Below are 27,181 nucleotides of genomic sequence, written 5' to 3' on the forward strand. Positions count from 1 at the left end.
AAAGTTATTTTGTCTGATGTAAGGGGAAAAGGATGGATTATTGCCTTTGAAAAGCAAAACCGCACCCACACAGAGGATCAAATGATACACTTCTTCACATAAGGAGTTCAGAGTCGTGTGGGCATTGTGCGGCAGAAAGAGTGAAGAGGTGTGGGGACAGAATGGGGTGGAGGGATTATCAAGAGCATGAAAGAACTCGATGCTAAGATTGAGAAAGTGAAAAAAAACAGGCCTTAAACTAGGTGAAAAAATGTCTTATGCTCTCCCACCTTAGTGCCATTTGAGGGAATTTACTGTGAGCATAAGACAAAAAGTGTTAAGCATGGCTGTGTGCCTCCATTCAATATGTGTGTGTGTGTGTGTGTGTGTGTGTGTGTGTGTGTGTGTGTGTGTGTGTGTGTCCCCTACACAGAAGCTATGGTCAGAAGCAGCAGAGACGGCCTAGAGTAGCTCTGGTGTCAGAGCTCGTAGCCAAAGCAAATGATTTACTTGCCAACATATCATTTTTACTAAATTTTGGTTTCTTGGTAGTACTGAAATTATTTGACCGATATTTATTGCCATGTGCAAAAAAGGGGAAAAGAATAGTAACAATAGCTATAATTAAAGGAGCATTTACTGTGGGCCAGCCTCTGGGCTAAGGCCCCTGTGACAGGTTTTTATTGCTGCCCTAACAAAGTTAGAGGCTTAAAAAATATCTATTTATGATCTCAGAAGTGTGAAGGTCAGAAGTCCGGGCATAGTGTGGCTCAGCTGGTTCTCTGCCCCGACTCTCACAGGATGAAACCAAGGTGTCAGCAGGACTGCGTTCCTGTCATCAGAGGATGATTCAGGTTACTGGCAAGATTCAGTTTCACAAGGCTGCAGCACAAGGTTCCGTCTCCTTGCTAGCTGTCAGCCAGGACCTCATGGAGGCTGCTCTGGCTCAGGGCCCTCTTCAAAGCTGGCAGTGGGGGGTCATGTCCTTCTCACATGTAAATCTGATTTCCCAAGGCCTATCTCTTCAAAGTATCTCTTCTACTGAATCTCTCTGACTGGCCCTTCCATCTTTTTCTGCTGCTTCTAAGGGCTCATGTGATTCATGGTGTGGGGCCCACCCAGACCATCCAGGGTAATCGCCGTATCTTAAACCAGTTGATTCACAATCTTAGTTGTTCAGCACAGTTCTTTCACAGCAGTAGCTAGATTTGTCTTTGGCTGAAAAACTGGGAGGGAGCATACTGGGGGGACACCTTTGGAACTATGTCTACAAGAGCACTGTCACATGCATTACCTCAGTTAACCCTCATAGCAAGCCCATGATCAAGTCCAAGTAGAAAGTGAGACAATTTGTCTATTATCTACATAATTTGTTTCATTTAAAAAAACTACAGCCTAACCCCCAAATTAACCCCAGCAAGTAAATTAAAAAATTAAATGTTTAAAAATGAAAACATTTCAAAAAGAAACAAAAAACACCATGGGTAAATATCTAATCTTGAGACAGTTATAAAATAAACAGAAAAAAAATGGCGAAGACAAAAAGAACAGATGAGACTATATAAAATTACAAAAGGTCAATGAAATTAAAAGGCAAATGTCCGGGTAAGAGGGGCAGCGCTAAACATATGTCCAGTGATTAGCATCCCTATTATGAAGAACTCATACTAAGAGCAAAAGGTAAAAGAAACTATTTAGATTTCTTTTGTAAATTCATGCTAGAAAGTTTAACCTTTTTAGTAATGTATGTTGAACTATGGGTTTTCTATCAAATTAACAAAATATTTTTGTTAGTAGTTTAAGATAATGTCCAATGCTACTAATATATTAGTGAAACAGATACCACCAGACAATGAAGGAGGCAGATTATTATTTGACAAATTCATATTTGGACTCTTTATTGAAGAAATAAAATTCAAAGATATTCATAATAAAACATTGGAAAACTTTAAAGAAGGGTAATATTAAATAAACCATGGTATATCCATATAATAACATTGCTGAGCAATTACACTGGCTCTTCAGGATACATTTTATCAACATGGGAAAATGTTTGAGATTTGAGAATGGGAAGAGCAGTGTGCTACACTATCCATGCAGCAGGAGGGCAAGTGATTACAAGCTCTGGAGCCAACGACCTGAGGCTGATTTCTGGCTCCGCTGCTTAAAGGCCCTGTTACTTTGGGCAGGCCACAGCCTGATTCCAGTTTTCCACATAAACATAAGTGGGATGATGACACTTACCTCTCAGGGCTACGGTCAGATTTAAATGAGACAGATGTGAAGCCTCTGTGACCCTAAGAGGCCTGCTAATCAAGCGCCTGGTGGCAGTTCTTATCAGCACACCTTACCAGGAGTCCCCAATCCCCGGGTGGACCGGTATCGGTCCGTGGCCTGTTAGGAACTGAGCTGCACAGCAGGAGGTGAGTGGTGAGCCAGTGAGCGAAGCTTCATCTGTATTTGCAGCCGCTCCCCAGCACTGGCATCACTGCCTCAGCTCCAGCTCAGATCATCAGGCATTGGATTCTCATAGAAGCACCAGTCCCTGATGTCAGAAAGGTTGGGGATTGCTGCTTTACACAGTCTCTGAAAAGTCGACTTAGGGGGCCCTAAGTTAGTTTCGTAAGTACCGCAAACTAGGTGAACTTAAACAACAGAAATTTATTCTCCCAGTTCTAGAGATCAAAGGTTTGAAAACAAGGGGCTGGCCAGGCCACACTGCCCTCCCCAGGCTGCGAGTCATGGCCCCCCTCGCCCTTCGGGCGTTCTTGGACACAGGGCTGCGCAGCTCTGGTCTCTGCCTCAGTCTGCATGTGGCTTCTCCTCTTCTCCCCATGTGCTCGTGTCTTCTCCATCCCATCTCTCATAAGGACACTTGCCATGGGAATTAGTGCTCACCCAGTTAATCTAGGTCAATCTCTTCTCAAGATACTGAATTTAATTACATCTACAAAGACCCTTTTTTCATATAAGGTCACATTCATAGGTTCTGGGGGTTAAGATGTGAACATATCTTTTTGGAGGCCATAATCCAAACCACTTTGGTTCCTAAACCATAATTCCTTTAAAGAGGCAAAGTCACTAGAAGGATTTAAACTTTTATATGTTTAAACTTTTTTATCTCATTATCAATTCCACATCCTGCATCAGCTACATTTCTATAGGAAGCTCAAAGTAATTCATTTGCAGGGGGGAGGGGGAGGGAAGCACAGATCAGTCTTGTTAGGCAATAGGGATGGCTGTGAACTATACAAGCCCTACTTCAACAGACCGTGAAGTTCAAAACCAGGGGTGCCCTGTAATAGCAAAGTCAGATACTCACACTGTCATAACCATTCTTTATCAGAGAATCAGGACAGTGCTCTGTACACGAAAAAAATCATTTCAAGAACAACACAAGACACGAACTGAATGTGGCCAAGTCACAGAGCTTGCCCTTGGGAGCTGGCCGCTCTGGGGAGCCCACTCGCCAGGCTCTAAATGACAGCAGCATTCGGTGTCACTCACCTTCAATGTAGAGAGGCTCCACCACATCATGGTTAATCAGCTCAAAGTTCTCGTGGCCAATCCAATGCTCCACGTTTCTCTTCCTACCCGTGAAGAAGTTGTCCACCACAGTCACTTCATGGCCATCCATCATGAGTTTGTCGGTGAGATGGGAACCCACGAACCCCGCTCCTCCAGTTACCTGCATCATGATGGTGTGTAAAACACCCCCAGAGAAAGCACAAGAGAACATGGGGACAATCGATTTAAGACATATTTCTAGAGTGGCCACAACTTAAAACTTGGGTCTGGGGGAAAGAAAGGAAGATGGCAAAGGCTTTGGAGCAGCATCTTTACTGCTTTCTCCAGAGTGGAAGTCATACTACCTGCCAGGTTCTCAATAGCCTAAAAATTTTAACTACCACCCAGTAAATAAGACAGAAAAATGATAGTTACAGAATTCAAAATATCTTCAACAGAGAATTTTACATTATTAAAAGGTTCATGTTGCAGCACTATTCACAATAGCCAACAAGATATGGACCTAAGTGTCCATCGATGGATGAATGGATAAAGATGAGGTGTATAAATATAGAATGGAATACTATTCAACCCTGAAAAGGAAATCCTGCCATTTGTGACCATGTGAACACACCTTGAGGGGATTATACTAACATAAGTGAGAGAAAGACACATACTTTATGACTTTCACTTACATGTGGAATCTAAATGTAAAAGCAGAAAGTAAAAAAGGGGTTACCATGGGCTGGGAGGTGGGAGAATGAGAAATGTTAATGGTACAACTAGATAAGTGAGTCCTAGAGACCTAATACACAGTCCTGTGATTACAGACAACAGAACTGTGTTATGAACATTAAGCTTGCTAAGAGACTGGATCTTAATTGTTCCTAACACTATAAGAAATGATAATTATATGACGAAATAGATGTGTAAGCTAATGCAATGATGGCAACCATAACATAATATAAATGTATCAAGTCAATATATTATACACCTTAAATTTACACATTGTTGAATGTCGAATATATGTCAACTAAAGTAAAGACAAAAATGGTTCTTGTTTTATAATAAATGGGATGTTGAACATCACTTATATGGTTCTAATACCATTCCTTCAAGTTTTAGAATTACTTTTTGAAAAAAGTGATTAGCAAAATGTAGAGATCTGGTGACTGCTAAAAAAAAATGTGGTATTTAAAATGGACCTTCGAGAATCTCATGAAAAACTAGTAGCTTTCAAACTGCTCATAAGAACAAATTTATAAGCAACTGATGCTGTTTGCCCTGAATGATTAAGTTTCACTGTTTGGTTAATGTCAGAGCAGGAATGAGAACACCATGCTCTGCTACCTGCCCAGCCAAACAGTGTGAAATGATGCAGCTATGAGGGGCCGATGAGAGATAGGAGTTTAGCAATAGTTTTAAAACTTAACCACAATAAATGTGAAAAGTTATTTATATTTGAAAAAAAAAATTTTTTTCATAAAAAGAATTTATTCAAATTAAGTATTGTAACTAGAGGGCATTGATAAAGCATATTTCATTTTTGGGAGGTAGGAGTAAAAAAATAAACTAAAAAAACAGACATGTGATGTGAAACTATCCGCCGTCCTGTTCTGTTCTCTACTTTACTTTCTCCTCCATCAAAGCTGGCATTCACTTCATTCTCCTTCTTCTAAATTAAAAAAATTAACAGTAGGAAAAACACCAATTCTTTGTACCTCTAGGGCTATGATTTTAAAACATTAATTTGCCATGAAGTCCTCTGTTCAAATAAAATCTCACATACAATTTCAGTGTTTATCACAGTGAGAGCAAAGCTGCTCTGGGTGAAAAAGGCAGACTTGGGGAAGCAGGAGGGTGAGTGTTGCCTTAAGAAGAACCGTTTGTCAACCACCAACTAGGAACTTACATATGCTCGATGGAAATACAAATATGGTTTAGAACGTAAATGACTTAAAGTCCTGAGGCTCAACAGCTTTCAATCACTGTAAGCACTCTTCAGTGAGAGCACCGTTTTCTAAATCCTGTTTGGAAGTGACACCCAGAGGAACTGAGTTTTTGATCAAGATTCCCAGTTCACTAAAAATGATATGTAAGCCCACAGTCTTCTTACTTCCATATTCCCTTCATTACCTGTCAATTTGCTGGGTTTGTGTTTTACCTTAGCACTCCAACAGTCTACTCACAAAGCTGAACAATGATTTGAAAAAAGAATTTTCTGGAAAAGTAACTGAATTTCAAATGTGGCTTATCAGTAGGGCTTATTAACTTATGGGGTGAAATTTCATTTTATTTTAGCTTCATTTTATTGCACTTTCTAATGCTTTCCACAGTTTTTAAATAAGAAAAATTATATCTTTTCAAAGAAAATTTCATCCCTCCTAATGTAATTCTATATTGCAACTGTTCCTTAAAATAAGATGTCTGCGGCACTCTAACTTCATCTCAGCACCTAAAATAACTGAGTGACGGTTCAGAGCCAGCAGAAATGCATTGTATTAAATTATACACGATCACTTCCAATAGGGGTAACACAGAATTGCTGGAAGCACCTTAGCTTTGTTTAAAATGGATCTGAATTGCTTTTGTTGAACAGTGCCTTTCTATCTAAAATACTGAAAGATTTATGTAACATAGCTGGATGGTTAGACAAGTATTTCAAATGGAAACAAAACCAGTGGACGCTTACCACTTATGAAGTGTCCTCAGGAAAACTAATCACCAAACCAGGCATACCCTCTAAATAACAAGGAGCTAATAGCCAAATAGCGTAGGAAAAAAGGACATCAGACCTCTTACAGTGAGATAGATTAGACCTTCCAGTTTTGCATGGCTCTGCCATTTGTGAGCTCATTTCAGTGGACTTGTACTTCCTGCTCTCGTGGGAATTAATATGCAGCTAAAGTGGTCCAGTTCAAGGTCAGCATTCGCTCATTCTGCTTAGCAAATCAGCAAAAAGAATGTCTCTCAAACAAACCTCTTTGTGCTAAGGCTTCAATAACTACTGAAAAGGCTTTTTAAGTTTTAGCAACAACATGCCACATTTAGACACCAAAATGACTCTGAAATGTGGGCTTAATCTGTGAGGTGGCAGATGAGTGAAAAACACTAAGTGCATTTATTGTGGTTATATGTAAAGTGAAATAAATTCGATAATACTAAGCAGCAGCAGGAAGATCATCCCACATGGAAATAACAATGACCCCTGCAAGACTGCAGGGTCATGTGTCAGTGGAAGTCATCAGATTTTCTGACCACGCACACACGTGACAGAAGATTAGAAAAATTAACTTGTTCTGCTGCTGAAGACACTGATAGGTTTCTCAATTCATACTTAAATGCATACAGATTTTTGATGTGACTATGGGTATACAAGTAGAACAGACTTTAGAGTCTGTTCAAGGTGAGATTTATGTTAAACCATCTAAAAAGGCAAGAGGTCTTCTATAGTTTCTAAAAGTCAATGGAAATTATGTAGGGAAAACACTTTAATACTGATTCAAGAGTGTTATTTTGGTGTTTGGGATATACACTCTTACAACATAGATGATGGATAGAAGAACAAAAACCTTGTGTACTAACCATTTATAGATCAAGGGCACAGGTAAGAAATTTTTACAGAATGGCAGTGTGAAGCGCTCCGTAGACCTGATCCCCGGCAAAACAACCATTACTGGTGAAAATTAATTTAAATACAAAATAACCATTAAAAATCTATAGAATTTGTCTTAAGGGTATACAATAAATGAAGAAACATGTATGCAAGAAAATCTATTAAAGTTCAATAAGAGTCTGGGACACTTGAGCCATGGCTCACTCCCCACTTCTATCCTCCACCCTCCCAGTTCACAGTGAGTAAAAGTGGTGGGCATGGCCCAAATAATGGTGCTGCCACTCAAAAGACGAAATCTCACCAGGAAAGACAGGCCACCACCACTTTCCGTCTCCTCCAGCTGTGAGCTGTAGAGAATAAATCCTGAGCAAGTAGCCAAGTAGTTAAGCATCCCCTTCCTTTTCTCAGCTCCCAGTCACAGGACAGAAGCTCTACCCCAGGCAGGGCAGGCTATGAGCAATGGGACTCTGGCCATCCTTGTCTCCACTGTCTCCTAGAGTGGAGATTCCAGGCTGATACAGGCAAGGCAAGGAGATCAGTGCTACTGCTCCTGCCATCCCCCTGCTTGCACAGCAGCTGTGTCACTCACTCCCCCAGGTACAGAGATTTCCCCAAGGAGAGAGGCAGTCAATAAACACAGAGATCGCCACGCTCTCCCCAAAGGAAACATCTTTATTTGAAAGAGAGTGTAGAGAAGTTCAAGCATAAGGACGCTCTCAAAAACAATGGAGAGTTAGGTGGTAAGCAATTAAAAAAATAAAAAAGGCTGGTGGTCCTATGAGAAAAACACCTAAACCAAAAGCCAGCAAATTTTGTAAGAACTCAGTGAAAGAGACACCTAAGAGACCTCATGAGGTCAGAACAAACCTCAAAGAATGGCCTCAAAATCTACCTCTGCAAAGGCACCAGAATTTAATGGATTAGACTGAGGAGCAATTTACAACTCATAGCACTGCTGAAAAAATAGTTCATTCAACTGGCAATTACTGGAGCTTAACATTTGGTGTGATACCACACACGGCAGATGGTTAACAGAGAAATCAGGGAAAGACACTGTGAATAAGAGCCTTGCTAGAGCCACAGTCATTCCAAGGTAATTGTCAGGGTGACTGTATCCATGCCCTGGGCTACAGTCTCTGAGGAGCAACCACCAGACCTCCACACTCCAGGGGACACAGACATCATTAAAACAGACAAGCCAAGTCACTAAATAAATACATAACAAGCAAAAATAAAACCGGTCTCTTGATGAAGGGCAAACGATATCCAGAATTGCTATACTACTTAAAATGTCCAATTTTCAACAAAAAATTATGAGATATGCAAGGATACAAGAATACATGACCTGCACACACACATACGTACACACAAAACCAGGCAACAAAAACTACATGTGAGGGCCCAGATGTCAGAGTTAACATGGTTCTTTAAAAAGCCATCGTAAATATGCTCAAAGAAATGGAGAGAAACATGCTTAAAGAAGTAAAATGAAACTAAAAAGAGGTAAATTATAAAATAGAAACAAATGAAAATTCTGAAGTTGACAAGTACAATAACAAAAAAAAAATCACCAGGTAGATTCAACATTAAATTGGAACTGACAGAATAAAAATATTCAGCAAACTTAAAGATAGATCAAGAGAGCTTATACAATCCAAAGAGCAGAAAAAAAAAAAATTAAGGAAACTGAGCAGAGCCTCAGACAAATATGGGACACCAATAAGCACACTGACATGCATTTCGTGGGGGTGCCAGAACGGGGGAAAGAGAAACAGAAAAAATAGTCAAAGAAATAATGGTTGAAAACTTCTCCCAGAACTGATGAAACATATTAATCTACACATTCAAGGTCAAAATACTCCAAGTGGGATAAATGTAAAAAACAAAGAGATGCATACAGACACACCATATTAAAAATACAGAAAATCGAAGATAAAAATAAAGTTTTGAAAGTAATTTTATTGAGTTGAATACTATCCTGCAAAATTCATGTCCTATTTGAAAATAGGGCCATTGCAGATGTAATCAGTTAAAGCAGGGTCACACAGGAGTAAGGTGAACCCTGAATCCACTGAGAGACCAGGGAGAATATCACATGATGATGGAAGCAAAGACTGGAATGATACATCTACAAGCCAAGGAACTCAAGAAGTACTGGCAACACCAGAAAGCTAAGAGAAAGGCATGGGACTGAATGTGCCCTAGAGCTTTCAGAGAGAACATGGCCCTGCTTACATCTCAATTTCAGAATTCTAGCTTTCAAAACGGGGAGAGATTAAACATCTATTGTTTTAAGCTGGTGAGTTGGTGGTAACTGTTATCTCAGCCCTCAGAAACACAGCGGAAAAAGAAAATGACTCCTCAAGTACAAAGGAATCCCAATATGATTAACAGCTGACTTATTGTAACAAATAAGGAGAAAGCAGTGGGATGACACATTCAAAGTACAGAAAAACTATCAGCCAAGAATCTTATATACGACCAAAAATATCTTTCAGAAACAAACAAAAATAACTCAACAACAAAGCAGACCTGCCATATAAGAAATAGTAAAGAACATTCTTCAGGCTGAAAACAAATGATCATAGTAACTTAATCCACAGAGGGGAAAAAAAGGGGGGAGTCAATAAAGTAATTATAATGATGATAAAATTGCATTTTCTCGTATTTACTCTTAAATGATTTAAAGACTTAAAGCCACAGAACTGTACACTAAAAATGGTTAAAATAATCTTATGTTATTAATATTTTACTATAACGAAAAAGAAAAGATTGGTATAAAATGTTTATAATTATATTACTGATTCTGTAAAATAAGGAAATATATTGTCAATAATAATACAAAGAAGGTAAGTGGGAGCCAAACTGTATTGCAGTGAGAAAATGACACCAAAAGTTAACTCAAACTCTCAGCAACAAATAAATCAGTGGAGTCCACTTAAACTATTAGAACTAACCAATGAGCTCAGCAAGGTTACAGGATATAAGATAAAACAAAAATCAACTGTGTTTCTATACACCTGCAACATACAACATAAAATTAAAGAAAATTCTAGTTATACTAGCATCAAAAAGAATAAAATACTTTAAGTTTAACAACCACGTAAAACTCACATTCTTAAAACTACAAAAAATGTTAAAAGGAACTAATGAAAACCTAAATAAAGGAAAGGATACCTCATATTAGGATTGTATGACTTAATATTGTTAAGATGGCAATCCCACCCAAACCGATCTACAGATTCAGTGCAGTCTCTATCAAAATCTCAGCTGGTTTCTTTGGATAAATTGGAAAGCTGATCCTAAAATTCAAAAGGAATTATAAGGAATCTGTAATAGTTAAAACAATCTTGAAAAAGAACTAAATTGGAAAACTAAATTGGAGGACTCACATTTCCCAATTTCAAAACTTACTACAAAGCTACAGGAATCAAGACTGTGTGGTACTGGTATAGAGAAAACATAAAGATCAATGGAACAGAATTGAGAATCTAGAAATATTTACATTTATGGCCAGCTGACTTTCAGCAAGGGTAACATACATTCAGTGTGGCATGATCAGTCTTGTCATCCAATGGATAGCCACATGCAAAAGAATGAAAAACCCTTATCTAACATGACATGTAAAAATGAACTCAAAATGGATCATAGACTTAAATTTAAGAACTAAATGGGATAAAATATTTGCAAATCATATATCTGATAAGGAACTTGCATCTAGAATAAGGAACTCTAATAAATCAATAATAAAAAGAAAAATAACCCAATTAAAAAATGGGCTAAGTCTCTGAATAGACATTTCTCCACAGAAGATACAGAAATGATCAATAACCACATAAAAAGAGGCTCAACATCATTAACCATCAGGGACACTGAACTCAAAACCATGAGATATCACATCATACCTACTAAGAGGACTACAAACAAATACATATAATAAGTGTTGGCGATGATGAGAAGAAATTGGATCCCTCATTCATCGCTGATGGGAATGTAAAATTGTTTGTGCAGTCACTTTGGCACATAGCCTGGCAGTTCCTCCAAAGGTTAAAGATAAAGTTACCATATGACTCACGTCATAAATGGATAACTAAAATGTGACACATCCATACAATGGTTTAGTATTTGGTAATAAAAACATATGAAGTATTGGCACATGCTACAACATGAATGTATCTTTAAAACATACTAAATGGAATAAGCCAGTCACAAAGGGACAAATATTACATTATTCCACCTACATGAAATATCCAGAATTGACAAATCCATACAGACAGAAAGTAGATTAGTGGTTTCCTAGGTCTTGGGGTGTGGAGGGGCTTGAAGTAAAATGGAGAGCGATTGCTAATGGGTACAGGGCTTCTTTCTGCAGTAATGAAAATGTTCTAATATTGGTACGAATTCACAACTCTGTGAATATACTTAAACTACTGAATTGTACATTTTAAACAGTGAATTGTATGGTATTTAAATTATATCTCAATAAAGCTGTTATTTTTTTAAAAAATGCAAAGGTGCTAATCTCTTTGGACAGAATTAGCTACATAATAGTTAAATGGAACTTGTACATGTATGTTCACAGCAGTATTCACAACAGCCTCAAAAGAGAAACAACTCCAAAAGGCATCAATTGATAAATGGATTAACAAAATATGATACATCCACATAGTGGAATATTGGTCAGTCATAAAAAGGGAGGAAGTACTGATTCATACTATAGCATTGATGAATATTGGACACATTATTCCGAGTTTAAGAAATCATATACACAAGACCATATATTGCATGGTCCCATTCATAAGAAATGTCCAAAACAGGGAAATCCGAGACAGACAGTAGTTTCATGGTTTCCAGGAGCCAAGAGGGTGGGGAGAGAGGGAATGGAACATGTCTGCCAATGGAATTTCTCTTGGGGGTGATGAAAACATTCTAGAATTAGAATGTAGTGCTACTTTACAACTTTGTTAACATACTATAAACCACTGCATTGTATATTCTATAAGGGTGAATTTCATGGTGTGTGAGTTGTATCGTGATTTAAAAATTTTCTTAATATGACATATATTAATTAGATATGCCAACTTACCAAAATTCTTTTACGATCCTTTTCTGATAAAAATTTTACTGGTGGGTATTTCTGGGTGAAGCTGTATAATACAAAAAAGATTAAAAGAGAAAGTCAAACATCTCACATGAGTATTTTCTCGGCCTACCATGAAAATAAATTTGATAACTGTTATTGCTCCTTCTCTCTCTACTCCAAGTGAGTTTGTAGGAACCAAGCAATCACTGATAATTTGAATTTAAAAAAATAGCTAACCTGCTACTTGTTTCGAATCAAGCTAAGGATATGTCTTGAGATTCTATCCCCGAAAAGGAAAAATTCAAGAATATGTAGACTATCAGCAGCCAAAGCTAAACACAAATTGAGAGAGGTGGCGGCATCTCAAGATGCTCTCTTAGGGCCTAGAAGGAAGAAAGCAGCTGTGTGATGTCACAGATGTGTCTTGGAGGAGTAGGAAAATAAGGTCTCAACAAAGCCGACTCGCCTGTTTGGGGCAGGTTCACAAGTGCAGCATCGCCTTCCCACCCAGTGCCCCGGGGAAATGATGGAGCATCAAAACTTTCTGCTTCTCTCAGTCTGTTCAGCACCTACTAGATGTCTCATCTTTCAGTGCCTTTTGCTCCTACCAAAGGTGCCAGGGGTCCTGACCCACACTGATGTTTCAGGAGGAGAGAGTAAATGGCATATACGATGTTACATGGGAGTTGATACATGCAGATTTCAAATATCCTTTCTTAAAGTGCTTTAAAAATAAAGTACAAGCAATTGGCTTTACAGTGATTTTAATTGGAGAGCTGCTGGGCCAGGGGCATTGTCGTCACGTTGCTGCCTGGGATGCAGAATGCATTTCTTTAATGGTCACAGAAGTGAACAGAATGTGACAGGTCATCAGAGAGAGGGCCTGAAGCAGGTGTCCCTCGGCTCCCAGAAGCATGTGAGCTCGATGAAGCTGAGCACACAGTGGGAGGGCAATTCCCCTGTTAGGAGCTTCCAGATTCTCAAAAGGTCAAGTTCCCTCTGTGGACCACTAAAACAGAGGTAGGCAGGTGGGAAAGTCTGAGGGAATGGGAGAGAATCAGGCTTTCCCCCTTGTTAGCTCTGTGCACCTCAGAGTTTCCTGCCGTCACCTGGCAGGGGACATCTTTGGCACATCCTGCCATAGTGAGTTCTTTCTTCTGTCACAGAAATACTGGAGTCCTTGAGGGAGCCTGACAGATGCCTTGTTTGTAAAGTGACACTTTTTGTCATTCTGAATACTTCCTCAATCACTCAGGTAGAAGATGGCAAAGCAAATTCAGCAATGCCTGTGAGCAACCCTCACCCCTGCCCAATCCCTGATCTCCTGAGTACTTCACACCCACCACTCCAGACTCAATTCCGAGTTCCAAACCCCACCAGTAGAAACAAGTATGAATTGAATAATGAATCTTTTCTTACCTCTCAATTAATCCTTTAGTAATTACTTTATGCCACTTCAGACTCTAACCTTACTATTTAATAAGACAGACTGTAAAGAAGTACTTTCACTTAGAATTTACATGATCATTACTTGCTATCTATTCAAAGGACATTTAAAGATATAGAGATGAAATTTTTAAAATGGCATGTAAGCAAAGAATTAAGATATGAGAGGATGGTGAGGAAGACATAAAGCCCATGTAATACACTTACTCGGACTTCTAGAATGGCAATGTCCCCATTTCTTTCCCTGTATAAATATAATCATTACTTGTCAAAAATATTATTATTTCTTAGAAGCTACTTTGCTCAAAATGAGAAGCATATCAAGACAACATATTTCCTGTTACAGTCTTATCTCACCAGTATTGAGATGGTTGTTTGATCATTCTTATCACACAGTTAGGAAAAATAAAACTAGACAGAGCTCCACTGATTTCCACCACAAAGTCATGTCTGTATGTGACATTCTAACTGAAATGTTAACTTGGGCTCATCTGTCACCTAACTTGTCCACCAATCTGAAGAACAGAACCACGTTAGAAGCAGTAACTAGTAAAGCAGGGCCAAGAGGCAAATTCTTAACCTCTGCATCTATTTTAAAGGTAACCCTGACAGTGTGACAAGCCTAAATTACAGATAAATTCTTTAAGATTATATTCATACACGTGCTTCTCCTTCCAGTTTAAAAAGCGCAAAGAGAAGCTTTTGAATCTGTTTAATAGAAAATCTACTCTGGGCACAATTTAAAAGAGAAGAGGGCTAAGGACAGAATCACAGGGAAATTCTGTATTTAAGGCACACAGAGAATAAATAAAACCAAGAGAGGAAAAAAGAAGTAGGTACCATTAAAACTAGAAAGCAGTATCCTGAATAACAACAGCAGTTAATATTTACTGAGTTAAGTGCATTTACATCACTTGATTTAAGACTCCTCATAACACCATGAGAGAAAGCCTAAGAAGGACAAACAAAAATGTCCAGAATGGAAATAGTTAACTGCATCAGACTCTATTTTAAAGGTATTTTTTTTATAAATAAAAAAAATCATTTGGGTTGGTAACCGGAAAGCCATCAGCTACATTTCATTAGAGCAGTTTCAGGACAGCGTAAGGAATTTATGACTGATTGCAAAAGATTAAAAAGTGAGATTGTTGCGAGGTAGTGGATGTGGCAAGGATAGATTTTCTTTCAAAAAGCTGGACAGCAGATGGAAAGTTAGGACAGTAAGAGAAGCTTGCGGGATCAGGTGACATTTGATTTTTAATTAAACTTGGGCTTGTCTGTAAACTGATGAAGAAACAGATGAAGCAGATTCCTGGAGAAAGTAAGAGAGAAAAGGATATCCAGACCCAGGAGGGGAAAGAAGCAAAATAACACTTCTACCTTGGAGCCACTGAAGGCAGATATTTCTGAGGATTCAAGAGCAGAATCTAAAACGATACCAACTCCATTTTGTATCATTAATCAGATACACTTTCCTGAGTGAAAATATCCTCCTGATATCCCATCATTTTTGCCATCACCTATTGAGCCTTTTTTGGTCTTGTTTAGCACCTGGACTGATCAGAGAGAGTGAGACGCTGCTGCCATAGTCACGGGCCTCCAGTCTGGAACCAGCCTCAAGGGAATATGTTAACACTTTGCTCTCTGGTACTATGAAAGAATGAGACCTAACTGCACCTGAAATCCCATCTGACTTATTCATAATTACTGCTTTTCCTTTCTACAAGACAGTGCAAATTCTGCCCTCTATGAGTATGTGACTGGAATGTTTTTTCATTTTTCCATAATGGGAGGGAGTCTACTGCTCTGTGAGCTTCCCCAGAGATCCTCAATAAGTAGGAAAGATTGCAAAGTTGGAAAACTTTCCAACGAAGACATGAACTTGACTGAAAAGCATTCCATGTGGTCTGTGGTGAAGCCAGCACCTGTGTGAGTGTATTCACAGCCTGACACTTTTTACGTGTTGTCACATAGCTGAACAGTGTCATTTCGTGGTACAAGAGCCAGTAGTAATTCACATACTCGTGAAGTGGTTAGAAGGGTCCAGCAGGCTAATGTGCCTTTATGTATATTTTGTCAGCACTTGTTCTAAAAGAGAAGTTGCTACTATTTTTGGTTTTGGGAGTTGCATGTTCCCTTTGCTGCACCTTACGTTGTTAATATGAGAAATCACTACTACTGGATACTCTTCAGGTATGGGAGCAATAATTAAAATTACCCAGATGCAAATGATTCACAAATCCAAATTAATTCTGCTAAGCCTGCATAAAAAATCAAGAAAGCTAATATACTGAGGTCAATGTCAGAACTGAAAAGATCTTCAAGAACATTTAATATGACAATTTCTATCTACGGATAAGGAAACTTAGGTCCAGCGAAGACACTTTGCTCAATATCACTGAACATGTTAGAAGCAGAACTCAAATCTCTCTTTTTTTCTGTTTTTCTTAATCACCACATAGATGGCCATCTCTCATTCTTTACCACCACATAATTCTTTACATTCTAGGAGAAATAAACACGATTCCCTGACATACTGGAAAAACCAAAGTTTCTTACTACTTCCATGACACACTAAAGGGGTGAAACAGAGTGATAAGCAAGCCATTACCTTCCTTGTTCCTGAATTTACAGAACTACCTTCCTTCAATCCTACATGAAAATAATAAAATTTTGAATTTATGGTTGAATAAAACTAAATGCTTTCACATGGCTCAATTCATTTGGATATATTTGCATATTGTAAACCATCACGTTTTAGAAATTATTCCAAAACAAGTCCTTCAATATCTTGACCACATCGCCAGCTTTCTCTCCCAGTGAGGGATTATTTAGGCCCAAAAGCCTGGCACCCTTTAAAGTATTGCGGTAAATTTATATTAAATTTTTCTGATTACTGATAACATGCTGACAGCTGTAATCTGATTTCTATGGTTACACACCAAAAAATAGGGCCTTGATTGTGAAGTACCAAATGGATTGATTTAGCGTACTAAGCTAAACCCAAGAAATAAAATGGAGAATGATGGCTTGAAGATGTGCTGAGATAAGTCACAATAACAGATCAAACAAAATTCCTCATCTTTGGTAAACTTAATAAAATGGTATTTTATTGATATTGCTATTACACTTGATTGAAGCTTCCTAGGACACTTTCGGAGACCATGGGAAAGAAATGAAGCAACAAAAACAAAAGAGGAGAGAGACTGAGGACCTGACCTAGAAAGTGAAATGACAACTAGCTGATTATCCTTAGCACCTTTAGGATAAATAATCTGGAGGCTGTAATCTTGTTGATTGGTAAATAATTAGATACTGGCAGGCAGTTGGCTTGATTAGGGATTTCTTTGAGATGCAACTCAGCTTTGTGGTTCACCAACAGGTTGTTTAAGCTTTGAACCAGATTCATTTAAGCAGTAAAGATTTGAAATGATAATAGCAATATAACATTGCCTCACTTCTGGAGAACTCTCTGATGCAGACTTCAGAGAATAAAGTCCAACTGACATGGGGTGGAGAGGGAAATACAAAGAGAGGTGCTCCAAGATGTCAGCTAGGAAGATCTGGAACTTACTTCCTCCCACAGATACAACTGATCGACAGCTACATACAGAACAATTTGTTCTGAAAAAGACCTGAAAAGCAGGTTAACAGTTCCTCCACAGCAAGTATACAAGGGCCACATTGAGATGGGTCGTACAGGCAGAGACTTGGTGTCACTAAAAACTCCACCCCAGCCCTGGTGACACACGTAGAGAAGGATGTCAGAAATACAGAGCTTCTCCCTAAGGAGCAAGGGGTCTATGTCGCTCTTAAAGGGCTCGCATGGAGACTCACCTGCCCTGGGACCCAGCACAAAAGCATTGGTTTGAAAAGTGCCTACACTGTACGTGAGAGGAAGGAGAATCATCTACTCATGTTAAAGAATCTCCAGGGGCAGGAGCCGGATCGACTCTGTCCAGGAACAAAAGTGTTGGCGGAAGCCACGTTTGTGCTTTGCCTCTAACCAGCTGCAAGGGCCAGTGGTATGCCTGGCATCCGCATCCGTGCTGCTCCCACAGCCCCATCAAAGGCAGCCTGCCAGCGCAACCTACACAAGGGACGCCTCTTGAGCACCTGGCTCTTGTGGCTAAGAAGAATTGTTTCTGGACCTCACGAAGCTAAAACATTAAGCAAGACAGTTTTTCACAGGCTACCACCCCCACCCCCAAAGTCACCACAAAGATAGTACACACCCCCAGTTCTCCTGTACAAAAGGGCTATTTGTCCTGGAGCTTCAGCCTGAGGGGCAGGCTTCAGGTTTACCACATACCAGAGGATAAAGAAGTGCTCTCAGACACAGGCCAGGGAAAGCCAACACGTGCTCTCCCTGAGACTTGCTGCAGCTTGCCAGCACCTCCCAGAATGGAGTCATACACTTGTCTGGAGCTCTGATTTTCTGAAGCTACCACCAAGGAGGACACCTCCAGACCACTGGTCTAGCAGCCAGAGGGTTCACACTGTGGCCCACAGAACTGTGTATGTTTGCAGTTTGTAAAAGCTCTGCTTGAGGATCTAGATTCCGGTCAGCCAGCAACTAAATGCCGACTGAGGACCCTCTCTCAGGAACACTGAGAACACAGGTCTTGACATACTTTCAACAACTGGGACCCACCGAGAATAAACTAGGCTGCTTAAACAATCATCAAGGTTCAAGAGATGACCAACAGCCAAGGCAAGGTTAAACGATAAAATTTGTCTCCTAGACATGGCTGTTCCTTTGAACTGGGAGAGAGAAGTATTTCACTAATATGTAGAAATAAACAGAGAATCAAGCAAAATGAGGAAACAAAGAAATAAATTCCAAATGAAAGAGCATAATAAAAACCAAGGAAAAAAAATAAAATGGAGATAAATAACTTACCTGATTAAGAATTCAAAGAAATGATCATAAAGATGCTCACTGAACTCGGGAGAATTGAAGAACATAGTGAGAACTTCAGCAAGGAGATAGAAAATGTAAGAAAGTACCAAACAGAAGTCACAGAGCGGGATATAATAATTAAACTGAAAAGGACAGTAGTGAAACAATGGCAACTAGATGAAGCAAAAGAAAGAATCAGTGATCTAGAACAGGGGTCCCCAACCCCTGGGCAGCGGACCGGTACCAGTCCACGGCCTTTTAGGAACAGGGCCACACAGCAGGAGATGAGCAATGGGCAAACAAGCAAAGCTTCATCTGTATTCGCAGTTGCCCCCCAGCGCTACCATCACTGCCTCAGCTCCACCTCAGATAATCGGCCATTAGATTCTCACATGACCACTGGTCCCTGGTGCCAAAAAGGTTGGGGACTGCTGATCTAGAAGATAGGGCAGCAGAATCACCAAAACACAGTAGCCAAAAGAAAAATGAATTTTAAAAATTGAAGATGGCTTAAGGGGCCTATGAGATAACATCAAGTAGAATGTTTATATTCTAGGGGTTCCAGTAGGAGAAGAGAGAAAAAGACAGAAAACGTATTTTACAAAATAATGAGTAAAAACTTCCCAGATACAGGGAAGGAAACGGATATCCAAATCCAGGAAACCCACAGAATCCCAAAGAAGAACTGAAAGAAACTCAGACTAAGACACATCATGTCAAAAGCTGATAACAATGAGAAAATTTTAAAAGCAGGAAGAGAAAAGCAACTTATTACATACATAGGAGCCCTCATAAGACTTTAGCAGATTTCTCCGCAAAATCTTTGCAGGCCAGAAGTGAGTGGCATGATAATAATTCAAAGTTCTGAGAGAAAAAAACTTCCAACCAAGAATACTCTAACTGACACGATTATTATTCAGAATTAAAGGACAGAGTTTCAGACAAACAAAGACTAAAGGAGTTCACTACAACTAAACTGGCTGTATGAGCAATGTAAAAGAAACTTCTTTTTAGTGAAAAGGGTACTAATTAGTAAAAAGACAACACAATAAAAATCTCACTGGTAAAGGTACATATATAGTAAAGGTGGTAAATTAATAACTTATAAAGCTAATATGAAGTTAAATGATGAAAGAAGTAAAAATAACTATGTAATAATTAGTTACGGAATATACAAAATAAACGTAAAATGTGACATTGAAAACATAAAATGCGGGGGTGGGGGAGTAAAAATGTAGAAATTTTGAATAAGTTCAAACTTAATTGCTAACAACTTAAAATTGTGTGTGTGTGTGTGTGTGTGTGTGTACACATTCGTGCACTGCAAATACAGATTAACATTAGTAGAGCGGTTTGACTGCATAGAGACCATAATAAATCAATTGCTTGCAGACCCATATCAAAACTCTATCAGTGAGTGGCAAGTGACAAGCTGCACCTGGTGGCAAGTGTTACAGTGGCAAGAGAGTTGATGTACTTCAATTGTACAGCTACATCTAGTGGCATCTGTTTCTACATTATAGTAAGTTGTAGAACTATTTCATTATATATTACAATACAATATATTATTAGAATAATAGAAATAAAGTACACAGTAAAGATAACACACTTGAATCATCCCAAAACCATCCCCCCACTCCCTTGTCTATAGAAAACCTGTTTTCCACAACCCCTTGTGCCAAAAGGTTGGGGACTGCTGTATTAATAGATATATACAGAACATCCTAACCAAAAATGGCAGCATACATTCTTCTCAATACACATGGAACATACTCCAGGACAGGTCACACATTAGGCCACAAAACAAGTTTTAGTAAATTTAAGAAGACTGAACTCATACCAAGTATCTTTTCCAACCATAATGGTATAAAATTAGAAATCAATTTCAAGAAGAAAACAAAAAATGAGAATTATGTGAAGGTTAAACAGGCTACTGAAACAAGTCAAAGGTGAAAAAAGTCAAAAAAAAAAAACCTTGAGACGAACGAAAAAGTAAATACAACATATAAAATCTATGGAGTATGGCAAAACAGTTCTAAAGTGGGAAGTTTACAGCTATACAGGCCTATCAATAAACAACAACAACAAAAATCTCAAATAAACAATGTAACTTTACACCCAATAGAACCGGAAATAGAAAAGCAAATGAAATCCACTATTAGAAGAAAGGAAATAATAAAGATCTGAATGGAAATAAATGAAATACACACTAAAAAGACCAAAGAACTGGTTCTTTGAAAAGATGAACAAAATTGACAAACTTTTAGATAGACTAAAAAAAAAGAGAGGCTCAAACCAATAAAATAAGAAAAGAGAAGTTACGACCAATATCAAAGAAATACAAAGGATCGTCAGAGACTACTATGAACAATTACACATGAACAAAGTGAACAATCTTTTAGAAATAAAATCTTAGAAACATACAATATTACAAGACTGAACCATGAAGAAACAGAAAATATGAACAGACTGATTGATTGCTAAGAAGGAGACTGAATCAGTACACAAAAACTCAATAAACAAAAGACCAGGAAAAGATGGCTTCACTGTTGAATTCTATCAAACATTCAAAGATTTAATACCTACCCTTCTCAAACTCTTCCAAAATACTAGAAAAGAAAATGCTTCCAAACTCATTTTAAGAAGCCAGCATTACCGATACCAAAATCAGAAAAGGACACCATAGAAAGGAAAACTACAGGCCAATATACCTGATAAACATACAGGTAAAAATCCTCAACAAAATATTAACAAACTGAATTCAACACATTAAAAAGATCATACACCATGATCAAGCAGGATTTCTTCCAGCGATGCAAGGATGACTCAACGTCTACAAAGCAACGTGATATACCACATCAACAAAATTAAAAATCATATGATCATCCCAACAATGCAGAAAAGCATGTGACAAAATTAAACATCGATTTAGATAAAAACTCTTAACAAAGTGGGTACAAACGAAACGTACCTCAACGTAATAAAGGCTATGTATGGCAAGCCCACAGCTAACATCATCCTTAATGATAAAAAGCTGAAAAAATAATTTTTAAGACCATGAACAAGACACGGATGCCCACCCCTGCCACTTCTATTCAACACAAGATTGGAAGTCCTAGCCAGAACGAATGGGAAGGAAAAGAAAAAAAAGGCATTCGAATTAGAAAGGAAGTAGTAAAACTGTCACTACTTACTTATGACTGTATATAGAAAACTGTAACAACACCAACAAGCTGTTAGAACTAATAAAATAATCAGTCATGATGTTAGGGCGCAAAGTCAACATACGAAAATCTTTTTTTATGCACTATCAGTGAACCATCAGAGAAATTAAGGAAATAATCCCATTTATAATTGTATCAAAAGAGTAAAATATCTAGGAATAAATTTAACCAAATAGGTAAAAGATCTGTATGCTAAAAATTATATGACATTGAAGAAAGAAATTGAAGAAGACACAAATAAATGGAAAATGAAAAGCTATTCGATGCTCATGGACTGGAAAAACTAACATTATTAAAGTATCCACATTACATAAAGCAATCTACATTCAATGAAATTCGTATCAAAACTTCAATGATATTTTTCACAGAAATAAACAATCCTAAATGTTTATGGAACCCAACGAGATACTCCAAATAGCCAAAGCTAGAAGCATCATGCTCCCTGATATCAAAATTTATTACATGACTATGGTAATCAAGAGTACGGTACTGGCATAAAAACAGAAACATAGACCAATGGAACAGAATAGAGCTCAGAAATAAGCCCATATCTATATGATCAAGCACTTTATGACAAAGGAGGCAAGAATATACAATGGGGAAAGGATAGTTCTTTCAATAAATGGTCCTGGGAAAATTGAACAGCCATTTGCAAAAGAATAAAACTGGAAAATTCACTCGAATTGGATTAAAGACTAAATGTAAGACTCAAAACCATAAAACTCCTGGAACAATGGTCCCCAACCTTTTTGGCACCAGGAACTGATGCTCTTATGAAAATCTAATGTCTGATGATCTGAGATGGAGCTGAGGTAGTGATGCTAGTGCTGGGAGCAGCTACAAATACAGGTGAAGCTTTGCTTGCTCACCTGCCGATCAACCCCTGCTATACAGCACAGTTCCTCACAGGCCACAAAATGGTACTAGTCTGTGGCCTGGGGGGATGGGGTCCCCTGTTCTAGAAGGAAACTTGTGATAAGCTCCGTGACAATGGTCTTGGAGATGATTTCTTGGATCTGACTCTAAAGGCAAGGGCAACAAAAGTAAAAATAAATAAATGGGACTTCATCAAACTAAAAAACTTGCAGTGAAAGAAACCATCAACGAAATGAAAAGGCAAACTACTAAACGGGAGAAGACATTTGAAAATTATACATCTGATAAGGGATTACTATCCAAAATATATAAAGAACTAATAAAAGTCCTTCTAAGGTCAACAACTAAGGTAGAGCTTTTTCCTAAACATGAAACAAAAATATACATACCTTTTTTCCAAATCTCTTATTTTCTCTCTTAGTGGTTCGACAATCTAGAACAAAAATAATATGAGTTTTAAAGCAAAACAATCCTGCATCACCTTCTACCCACTCTGATGTTCCAGAGAGGCATGACACAAAGCAAAACAGACCTTAATGTCTCCTAACAATTCACTTCCAATTCGAATTAGGTTATACCACCTCAACTGCAATTCTAGAATTGAGATGATAAATTCCACATTGGAAACCTTATGCCATAGATGCACAAATCTCTCAGAAAAATAACCTTTTTACTTTCCTTCCTATGAGCAATGTTAAAGGTGGTTCAGGCTCATAGAAATAGGCAGATCAACATGACTGTTGTCTTTTCAAGAACTAAAAAATCCCCTAGTTGCTGCCCACATAAGCTTAACATCTTGTTTCTGCACATTATCTCCACATCATCAGCCCCAACACAGAAATCACAGGCTGTGAGACCCCTCATCCCATGCACTAACACCGTGCGCACAGAGAGAACAAGGGAGCTCTAAGGGCTTCCCCATGACTCCAGCATTTGGCTTCAGATTAAAATGAGTAATTCTTCATCCCCTCCCAGGGCCATGTTACAACAGTCTGGACATATCTATGTTTATCTGACTAAAATATAAGCAATTATTTAAAATAGAAGTTGTATAATCAACCAGAGGAGCTAGCTTTTGGTGAGGTAGGTGTGTGGCTTCCCCATCTGCGGATGTGGAACCTCTTTATGTTCCTGGAGTCCTAGCATCCAAGCTGGGCATTTTCCTTTCAGCATCTGCTCAGGGGAGTAGATGTGGGTGCATGCCTCCATTCCGGGTATAAAGGTAATAATCGTTTTCCTTTCTCTAAGAAATTCTGGAAAAGCTTGCCTGAAAAGTCACTTAAAAGTCTAAATCCATTTTGTGTTTAAGGTAGAATGTTAGTCTCCAATTAAGAGAATAAATTTCTGAGAGATGGTTTCAAAATCATAGATCAGCATCAAGTTGCCACAATAAAGACACCAGTACAAGCAAAGGAAATAAAGTTGACAAACAGAGAAAAAACAGAAGCAAAATATGGGAAAAAGACTAACCTCTTCAATCTTCCTTTCGATTTTTAGTTCACCATTTTCCTGGATAGACCTGTTGAGCAGAAAGCTACAAAACTGAAATCAATTGAAAGGCTTTATGACCTCAAGAGTTATTTGTGAACAATTTCTACAACACAAACCAAAGGTTACAGACGTCTCCCTTCCTTCCCTAATATGCGTCACAGGTGCTAATTCTCTCCCAGGTGCTAATTCTCTCCTGGAGGGAGTGCACCAGAGGAAAATGAGACAATGGGAGAGCAAATCTAAATAGAACCTCACAGACTCAAGACTACTGCATGCAATGTTTCTATTAAAGTAATTTCACTTTCACATTATATCCAACATGAGATTTCAAATGCAGAAATGAGATTTCAAAAGCAGAAATGAGTCTTTAGGAGTACAAGTCTGACTGCTGGGCTTTTCTGGGGATTTAATACAAAATGGAGTTTTTCCAAGGAAAACAGCAGAGCTTTTTTAAATGGGATCTGAGCACCCCACCTAGCCAGACACAGAGGCCTTTGTCAGGAGACACACACAAGGCCTGGTGGTAGGAATAGGATCTACAACGCCCACCGGCCCTGTGAAACCAACCTCTATGAAAAGCCTGGTGGGGCACAACACACCTTACCCTTGGAGCCCTGCGCAACGGCATTAAGCTTCCAAGTCCAACTCAAGTCACCACAAACGTGATTTCTATTCTCTCATTTTTACTATCAAAAAACAGGAAGTGGAGCAAATTTTTCTTTAAATCAAAACTGTACTAATAGCACCAAGTTAGTATTTTTATAATGAATGTTTATTACTTTTAGATTTTTTTTTTTAGACTATCAACATAAGTTAACTTTATAACTGTCCCTTCTGTCCTGTGAAGCAGCACAAGTAACGCACACTCAGGCCAGGGGCACCTAGGGACAGGCAGGTGGTCTCAGTATGGTCTGTTCCCTGAGGCCAGGGGCCAGCTGCTTTCCTCAAGAATATCCATGGGGGAAAAAGACAGAGCTCAGATGTGTAAACAGTAAAACACTCAATTTCACTTTTAAAATACCCTTCAATTAACTCATGACATAAATGGTATGTATATATCTAACAACTGAAATGTGTCCATAAAACCCACCCACAATACCCAAGTTATTAAAAACAATTACCTCATATTAACAAAGTTGCCCCAAACAGCTGTAAGGAAGAAAAGAGGAAAAAAGTCAATATTTAGGTTCATGGCAAAGATTTCAACTAATACAATTTTAATTTTTAACCAATGTTTTACAGTTCACTAAGAAAACCAAATTATAGTTAAGACAATAAAACGCATACTTTTAAAGTATTAAGTCCTACTAAAAAATAAGTGAAAACATGATCCTATATATCCCTCTAATTTTGGAATATTTCTTTTGAGGTCTGGAGTTCAACTATGCATGAATTTTGATAAACGGTAAGTCCCCAACCTCCATCCGAGGAAGAGCCAGTCACAAGAATCAGTGGCCTGTGAGAGAGACCTTAGGGTTCAGTACAAGCTCTTCCTTCAAGTGTAGGTAAAACCAAAACCCAGAGAAGTTAAATGGCCTGATGTGGCTTAACCAGGAAGGTCATCCCTCCTTTCTCAGCACTTACCACACCCCCTTAATATCAGTGTCTTGTCACTGGTCTTCCTCTTTGACACAGACACCAGGGGGGCAGGTAATTGTAACAGCAACCAGATTTCACTTACAGCTTTTTCTCCGATTCAAACTGGCTTTGTGACTCACTCGTTTTTCCTGTCATTGTCTTTCCACTTTGTATGCCTGCTCCCTTAAGCCTTAGAACATAAGGTTCCGGCAAGTGTCAAATCTTCTAAGAATGAAGCCTCAGGTCTATGGATCATGAGAAAAATGACTTTCAGTTAAACTGAGGATAACATTTTGGCTTTAAATGTGTTTCAGCCCCAGGCCCTTTGAGGCAAGACAGCCCCACTGGCCATGGAACCAGACAGGAAGAAGCCAGGGCTGATTCCAGAACCAGATAAGATGATCAATTACCCTAGCCCCATCTAATCAGTAGCACCCACAACCCCAACTCCCTTTGTTTCCATGACTGATGATTTTCCCCTGTATAATCTGTCCCCTCAAGAACTAGGGAGTTAGGTTTTCGAGAGCAATAGCTCACCTATGTCTCTGGGACTTGCAACTCTCTAAAACAAATCCTTATTTTCTTTGCTGCAAAACTTGTATGTATCTCATTGGCTTAGATGCACGCAGGCAGACGGGTCCCCTTTTGCTCCGGGTAACATTATCACATATACAGCTGTCATTCAATAAATGTGTATAAATCGGCCCGGATGCAACAGCAAAATTTTACTATGGATGACTTTAAAAACATAATACTGGACCATGAGCAACGATTCTAAGTTATAGAATAAAGGATCACTTCATAAAGACATCGTCCCCATGCATGAGTGTCCTAATACTTTGTACACATCCTATTCAGCTCTTATGCGGTGACTCCCCAAATGCTGAAATTTTCCCAAAGGCCAGATGTTCTTAGGTGCTTCTCAGTGCTTGAGAAGGAGGGTAAATATAAACACTCTCTCCATCCCAGGACTGGTGACTTTGTGAACTTGGGAAGGCCCTGAGATTGGGGTTACCCCCAGCACTCCCAAGCATCTCTTCCCCACCACCCTCTGGGGCACAGTAGGGCTTTAATTAATGTTTACTGAAGAGGACTCAGTGTCCAAAATCACGCCCCCAGCAAGCAATTCCCACTGTTAACAAGGGACATGTCAATCCCATAAATGCGTCTCCTTTCAAATAGTGGAGGAAACTAGGATAGAAGAGAGAGCAATAAAATACTGCAATAAAAGTGACAAGTGAGCAAGAAATGACAATACAGCTGTACTAGATTCATATTAAAAAAACAACAAGTTATACCTTGAACCATTTGATCTTTTGAGCATTATTCCTAAGAAATAAGCATAGAAAAGCTGCCTTCACAAATCAGGGCTTTATTTATAAAGAAAAAAAAAAAGACAGGAATAAAAAAAAATATCTGACAACTGTGGAGCTGCTATATAAATTATATGATACAGTCATTCAACAAAATCAGAAATC

General features: G+C 38.6%; 1 protein-coding gene across 5 annotated transcripts in view; it reads right to left on the minus strand.

Moving 5' to 3' along the window:
* Positions 1–27,181, minus strand: part of UXS1 (UDP-glucuronate decarboxylase 1) — a 101,511-nt gene that overhangs the window by 48,258 nt on the left and 26,072 nt on the right. For 2 of the 5 annotated variants that reach the window (XM_016142270.2, XM_016142272.2), the window contains exons 2-6: positions 25,247–25,274; positions 24,105–24,168; positions 23,024–23,067; positions 12,189–12,249; positions 3,487–3,667 (exon numbers count right to left, since the gene is read on the minus strand). In XM_016142270.2, coding sequence (XP_015997756.1) covers positions 3,487–3,667; positions 12,189–12,249; positions 23,024–23,067; positions 24,105–24,168; positions 25,247–25,274 — 378 coding nt within the window. Of the gene's footprint in view, positions 1–3,486; positions 3,668–12,188; positions 12,250–23,023; positions 23,068–24,104; positions 24,177–25,246; positions 25,275–27,181 lie in introns of all 5 variants that reach the window. The other 3 variants (XM_016142271.2, XM_036224147.1, XM_036224148.1) reach the window with 3 other exon arrangements.

The sequence above is a fragment of the Rousettus aegyptiacus genome, unplaced genomic scaffold (assembly GCF_014176215.1).
Source record: "Rousettus aegyptiacus isolate mRouAeg1 unplaced genomic scaffold, mRouAeg1.p scaffold_m13_p_7, whole genome shotgun sequence".
In the NCBI taxonomy this organism is placed as follows: domain Eukaryota; kingdom Metazoa; phylum Chordata; class Mammalia; order Chiroptera; family Pteropodidae; genus Rousettus; species Rousettus aegyptiacus.